Source organism: Gossypium raimondii, chromosome 3 (genome assembly GCF_025698545.1).
Source record: "Gossypium raimondii isolate GPD5lz chromosome 3, ASM2569854v1, whole genome shotgun sequence".
NCBI lineage: Eukaryota > Viridiplantae > Streptophyta > Magnoliopsida > Malvales > Malvaceae > Gossypium > Gossypium raimondii.
Window position 1 is genome coordinate 8,997,641 of NC_068567.1, and position 7,610 is coordinate 9,005,250.

Sequence of the window (7,610 nt, forward strand, 5' to 3'; positions counted from 1 at the left end):
TTAGATGCAATATTTATCAATTTATAATGAGCATTAGTAGATGTTTTGGTTTGTATTTGATATCTAAGGATTTTTTACTACCATCCTTCTATTTTTACTTTTGGTGGAGTACAAAATGCTAGCACTTAAAGGATGAAAAGTTTCCCTTAATTTAATGAGCTCACCTTGATCCATATGGGAAAGATAAGTATACTAGAAAGAAAGCTCAAACAACTATTGATATCTTGGATGAAGATGATGAAGTTAAAGATAAAGATGAAAGCATGGCTCCAAAAAATCTTGACAATAGGAACTCTACTATGTCATCATACTTAAAATGAATAAAGGTGCCAAGTTTGACAAGAAGGGGAAGATCAATGAAATCTGCGATATTGTTGATTTGGAAGAAAAAGTATAATAATATATTTGAGTCTTCACTTAACAATCTGAGCAGAAACTTCGAAACTGAGGCAATGCATGGTTGCATAAAAATATGAAATCTTATTTGATGAATTGTCACAAATTGAAGAACTAGTGTTGCCTCAAGAAATATCGCCAACAATATTAGAGAAATACGTGTCTTCTCTAGTGTTCTAGCTCATCAAAAATTAAAATGGATTAAGGGATTCATCAATGGTGAGTACTTCTAATATTAGGTTGTTTATATTGCTGAACTCATGAGGATAAAAAGCTAATTTTTGCTACTAATTAATCTCAAAACTATACATTAAATTTGGTCTAATGTGCAATTTTATACATGCATACATGAAAATTTTAATTTGATCCAATTCTCACAAATTATTAACACAATCATTGATTTTATCTTTATGCATTACACATACATTATCCAATATAAAATAAATGGATGTATTTATTTCTTTAAATGTTTATGGTTGGATCAAAATTAAAGTTTCAAATATACATTTAAACTACAGCCAAAGTTTCATGTATATAATTACACCAAATTAAAATTCAAGTATTATATTACACATTAAATCAAAATTCATATATAATTCTAAAATTTATTCCTCCATGTTTAACCATCTAATATTATAATTCAAGAACTAAAATTCATCTCAGTGGCAATAACAACTAGACTTTACCACTGGTTTATTCTTTGCGTGGGTTTAATCATTTAACTTATTTTGTTGATTCAAATTTTGGTTGATCGATGCGTAATAAAATAAATTTTAAAATTAAAATTTTATTATTTATTTTGGAGTCATTGCATGATTTGATTGCTATATACATAATGTTATTATTTCATTTACAGATTTTTTTCTTACTTCTTTTGAGTTTATTTAATAATGAATTGTATTAGTAAAATTTATTGAAAAGTATTTTATATTTTAGATTTATTTAATTTCATCATTTGATATTTGTGGTACTTAAATCTTTTACATATTTATACTGACTAAACAATAAAGAAAGACTTTGCTCTCCCCAAAAGAATTTATAGTTTGAAAAAAATAAAAAATATTTATTTTATTTTAAATTTACTATTTAATAACTTCATTTTTTTCATTTATTAAATTTTTGTATATAGACATCTTATCATTTTAAAAATTTTACATTATAAAATTATATATTTAATTTTTTATGTGTTATATATTATATAATATATAAAAATAAGATATATTATAAACATAGAAAACTAGTCGGGCCGAGCTTGAACTTTTAATGTTTAAGCCCCAAGCCTGGCCTATATTGTAAACGGCCTAATTTTTTTCCCAATACTAATTTTCAAACCTAATATCTTTTTCCAAATCCTCCCATATTTTGAACAACCTATCGTCCTTGCTCGCCCACGTCTAATCCCCACTAACCTGTATACAAAGCTCACATTTTGTCCTGGTAGCATAAATACAGACCTCTGTTAACATAGAAAAATATCATAACAATTTTGTTGATCCAAGCAATCTCCGGTACAAAGCAGATATGAAAAACAGAATGCTCCAAGGAATGAAAGATTAGAAGAATGATTGACAGAGTGTAGGAACATCCTGGTTGTTGAAGTAAATGTTTCATTAAATTCATTGCACCAATGATGAAGGGATTTCATTACCATCTGTCAACCAACCATATTTAGACCTAAATACTTAATGATTCAGAGCTGTTCCAGATATTATAGAATGAACAATTGAAGTAAACAAATAAAGAATCTTAAGAGCTTGGCATGCAAGAAGATATCATTTTTTCCATTTCAATGGAATGGCAACTTACTGAGAATGTATGACTCGAGTTCATATCTGAATAAGTATCGAATATAGCTTCATATTCAAATGTGTTGAATATAGGTTTCGAACACAAATGCTTTAGAGAAAATGAGGAGTTAAAAAGAAGTTTGATTGAATCCATATGATGCCTCTTCTTCTCATCGTCTTCTTGTTTCTGATATACAAAACAAGATTGTCTTCCAATGGTATGAACAGCTTGAACCCAAGGTTTAGCTCAGTTGGTTCGTACAGTTTATACTAAGAGCGGTATTAAACACGTTTAGGATTCGAATCCCGACATCCACGACCCATTCCTCTATTTCATCCTTTTGTTCAATGAAGAGGTAAAAGGCAGGTGTAATGAGAAAAGGATATGAACCATGGATTTGATGCATTCAATGAGGCACCAATGGCATTTGAATTATATCAGTTGTTAGAGTGGAGTGGGGGCAAAGCTGAGACTAATGTCTTGTCAATACTGAATTATTAGCCAATAATGAAGAGTGAAAAACTCAAAACAGTACCACTGACTGGGCTCTTTTACACACTATTGAAACGATTAATCATATTGCAGCTTTTCCCTTAATAATTCAGAACCATTTGTCAGAATCCTTTTATATAATCAAGATGCTGAAAAAGCTAAAACAGATACCCCTGAGTTTTGCAGACAAGTAATATGACTCTTGTGGTTTCCAAACCTGGTTAGGTACACGTCTCCTTCAAAATTTATGAGTTTTTGGAGATGTTCAACTTCAGCTACCTAAACCGAAACCGAAACAATAGGGCTTTGTAGGATAGAAAAAACAAAGAGAACCCAAGCTCCCATTACCTTTCTTTCGTGATAGGCTTCATTAAGCTCTGGTTTACCATGCCCAAACCTCTTCAGCGGCCATGGTTGAGAGCAATGCTCGGCTTCTGTGTCAGCCAAGAAATTAATGACCAAAAGCCATTGTTAGAAGTAGACCAGCTAGATTGGGTTGTTAACTTAAAACTCAGTTCTAACATGGTTTTCGAGAACGCCTATTTCTTTGCTTTGCCCCCTCCAAATCCAGCCTGGACATGCCTGCATTTTAGCTGTCAAAACAAAAGCGTAGATTGCGAGGAGGCAAAGAGTTATAGATCATCAGCTGGAAAGAATTGCAGTTAATGCAATGACAGAAGATATTGTCAAAAATAATGGGAGTATTAGATAAGCTTATATTTAATCAGATTGATGAGAGTTTTAAGTTTCTTTTCACAGTTTAATGAAGAATAGCTCAAGCAGAATGCCAGATATGACTTCCACAAAAAGTGATTCACGTCAAGGATTTTGCCAGTTAGGCCCTGAAAGCACAATAGATTAACAATTATGGCCATACTTGAGCTTCTTCATGGAGTAGCTACAGTAAAAGTCAAGAAAAGAAGTTGATTTATACAATGAGAACATGCTGTTTAATAGTCTTTTTCAGCCTTTAACAACTTGAAAAACACATGGGGTATAATTGGGTTTTTAAGGATATAACTTATTGCCCAGTCATTTTCACATGAAGTTTATGGCTGAAAATAACTGACTTGAAACCATAGATCTTGTTCTTGAAAGTGCACATAAATAAGATCACTTCATTTGCCAGCCAATAAACAAAAACAAGTACCGACAAATTCTAGCTAGCGCTGAATATGAAGATATTTAAGAACACAAATTTTTGAGAAAACTATTATAAATTATATAACATTTGAGAAATCCACCAGAGTAGAGGGGAATTCTAGCAAAGGTCCATCTAGAAAGCCATGCTCGGTTTTATTGCAAAAGAAAAAGAATTTTAATGGAGACCGATTACCTTTAAATCTTTAATTATCTTCCCTATCGCAATAAGCCGGGAGTCGATCATATAATGAATCAAATCCCAGAAACCATCATATAAGAGCTTAGCAAATAAAGGAACTATTTCATTTACTATCTTATTATTGCATCTAAGAGACAGAAATATGAACAAAGAAGCACAAAAAAAAGAAGAAAAAAAGAGTATGCACATAGCATTAACAAGTAGACAAAAATTTTGAACACAAAATCAACTACAGAACCAAGATTGCAGATTTACTTAGAAATTTAATTATAATATAACAACACAAAGATGAACACAACATCAGGACCAAAGATCCAACTACATATCCTGCTTTCTTTACACTGATATATGGTGATAAATACAAGCAAATCTCTATTTTCTTATGGTTTTCCTTCTTACCCTTTTTTTTTTTTGTGGTGCATACCTCAAACCCTTTTATCCATCTTCATCTTCATGATCCATGAGTTCCCCAAAGCCAAAAACAGACATATTTGCAAGTTGCACATTTGACACTAATGGTGTAAATCAACCAACACAAAAAGAGAGGTTTCACTCAGGGTTGTGTCCCCTTGCAAAAGAATCAAGCCCTTCAGTCCGGCTTCGAACAATCCTATGGAACACTTCCCTAACCTGCTTTTCCAGCGGTTCTAAATCTTCCTTCAATGCATCAAGAACCTGCTCCAATTCCTTCACTCTCTGCTTAACTTCCCTTTCCTTGTCCTCACTCAAAGGAAACTGCACGGAATCAGCCAATTCACCCAACAACCGAGAACATTTCTCCATCTGATAAATCTCCCTCAACAGGCCACACGCATTTTTCCTATCCCTTTTCTTTGACTCCTCCAGAATCCTCTCGTGCAACCAAAGTATAGGAGCAGACCATGGGAACTGCCTGGGAACGTTAAAATGAACTTGCAAGCCACGATCTTGGCACGGAATTGCAGCCACCAATGCCCACATTACAAATAACAAGACAGAACCCATTGTGTAAACAGGCACTGCAAGTCCATTGGTGGCTAAAATCTCATTCCCTCGTGGCGCAGCCAAGTTGTTCCCAATTGCCTGGAGCTGCCTGGCGGCAGACCAAGACCTTGAAACGCTCCAAGACAAGGACCTGAAATGACCCAAAGATCGATGGTGATGATCCTTGGAGTGACTACCGCTAGTGTTGTGTCTCCCAAAGGAACGGTTCCTATGAGCCAGGGCTTGACCTGAATCTTTCTCATCAAGCATCCCAATTGCTAAATCTATCAACGCCTTCCTCGCACGACGGAATTGCCCTTCTCCTAGACTTCTCTGATAACCAACATTACTATCACCCAAAGCGCAAAGAACGATTTCTAGAAGCTTCTGCCATTGCCTGATCTGTTCAATCCCGTCGCGAATCGCATTGCAAACATCAAGCGCCTTGACAGTACGCTCGTAAAAATCGGCGATCAAACGGTCCATGGGCGACTTCTTCACTAGAGCTATGTTGTTAAAAAGTATGACCCGAAATTCCTCTTGACAACAGAGGAAAACGTCGAGCAACTTCCGCACCCACGGCAGAGAAAGCAATTCATCGGAAGGGACAGAAGCTAAATCGTGAAATCTGTCAGCTACTCGCCTTTGAAACGACTCGATCTCCGCCTCGTTAGACGCCGATCCACCGATCGGCGATTCCATGGCGTGTACTTGATCCCTCCTCACTGGTAATAACGAACGGCCGATATTTGTCAACGGTGACGAAGTTCCTTGATAATCCGTCGCGGGCATGATCACATCGAATAAATAATAAGAATAATGATTAAAAAATCAAAATTGAGTTTCAATTGGATCGAATATTTAGGATTGAAAATTTGGGGAGAAATAAAGAAGGATGTGGAGAAACCCTAATGAAAAAAGATGGCATTTTTATTGGGGATTTTTGGACCGCGTTTTATGGTAGTTGGAACTTGGGAATAAAGAAAGGGTCTCCGCGGTCTAAAACCGAGGAGTGCTATTTTTTTTCTTTTTAATCTTTTACTTTAATAATTACATATCTATTAATTAATCATATTTAATTTAAATTTCAGGTCAATATACTAATTAAATATTTAAATATCAGACTCTTTTTAATTATGATTGAGTGTTAGATTTATATTTTTTTTAGTAACTCTGCTTAAAAATATAATTTCTCAAAAAAAATTGAAATAATGCATTTTTCAAATGCTCCTGAAAAACAATTTATCGCTTGAATATCGCAAAGTAATTGGATGAAAGTGTGATTATTGTGGCAGTAATTGCACTATTTTATCTATACTATAAATTAAGCCTTTTTTAAGCTGGTGTCACCCATCAATCAAGTTTCAACTCAGCTAGGAAAATTATTTTATTGTTCCTTTGCATTTAAAATAAATGATTTATTTAAGGGTACTTTAGTCTTTTTATTTATTAAAATAATAAAAATATGTATATGATGATATTTGTGCTTATGTCAATTGAGTTAGAAAACCTTAAATTTACCATTCAACTAAAGTTTCAATTCTAATATTCTTATACATTTTAATTTTACCATGCACACTTTATTACCTCCGTCAATTGAATATATTAATAATATTGTTGATTGAGATAGTGTCACAAATTAACTCAACATCAACTTAAGATTGAATATAATCTTTTAAATATTTTTCATTTTTAAAAATTAATTAATTGCTAGTGTGATATACGTTGGATGACCATATGGATACCACGTCAAAAAGTTAACATCATATTTGATAAATAATTCGAGTTTGAGGTCTAGAAAAGATAAAATTTTAAATATTTTTATAAATTGAAAAGTGAAATAAATCATTATATTAAAAATATTATAACTTAATATATTAATTTTTACATTTAACAGACTAATACGAAATAAAATCAGGTGGAAATAAATACAGTAAATTGAAGTACAATATCACGTAACCATGTTACGTCATAGTTTAAATTAAATAAAATGAACAATTATTTGGAGGGTTACAAAAATCACCTATGGGACAAAAATGCACTCTCTGCAATAATATCAGGACATGTTTGTCAATATAATAAAACTCGAAAATATTGTTAATGAATGGGTAAGTATTAGTCACGTGTGAAAAGGTGTGAGTGAGTTATACACGTGGGAAGGCACAGCTGGGTCTTCGTTGGAGTGCGGATGCCGAGAGGGACTTGGTCTGAGAACTGAACTCTGCTTCGTTCTTCTAGAAAAAAGAGAGATGATGACGTGTGTTATTCTTCTCCTGAAAATACCAACTTACCCTCCTTCTAGAATTTTGAACTTTTTTATTTTTAGTTTAAGTTCGACATGATGAAGTAGATTGATAGCGAATTTTTTTTAATTTTACGATTAATATTTAATTGAATTACTATCATTTCAATTGGGTCACTGTTGGATTAAAAATTATAAAATATTATTTTATTATATTAAAATTAAATTAATATATGCTTATAATAAGATTTAAACTCAAACCTATTACATTAATAAAATTTTTGATTTATAATTTTATTAAGGTTTTATTTTGATATTTTTATACATTTCATTTTTATTATGTACATTTTATTATCAATATCAATTACGTATATATTAATGTATTTG

The 7,610-nt window shown here is 32.6% G+C and overlaps 1 protein-coding gene across 1 annotated transcript; it reads right to left on the reverse strand.

Annotated features, from left to right (window-relative positions):
• Positions 1–4,248: 4,248 nt before the first annotated feature.
• Positions 4,249–5,946, reverse strand: LOC105797038 (protein ROH1). The gene has a single exon (XM_012626964.2). The coding sequence runs from the start codon at positions 5,771–5,773 to the stop codon at positions 4,568–4,570; it is 1,206 nt and encodes a 401-aa protein (XP_012482418.1). The 5' UTR covers positions 5,774–5,946; the 3' UTR covers positions 4,249–4,567.
• Positions 5,947–7,610: the final 1,664 nt, after the last annotated feature.

Excerpts from the sequence above, each read along its gene's own strand:
- LOC105797038 (XM_012626964.2), bottom strand. The coding sequence starts at position 5,773 with ATGCCCGCGACGGATTATCAAGGAACTTCGTCACCGTTGACAAATATC.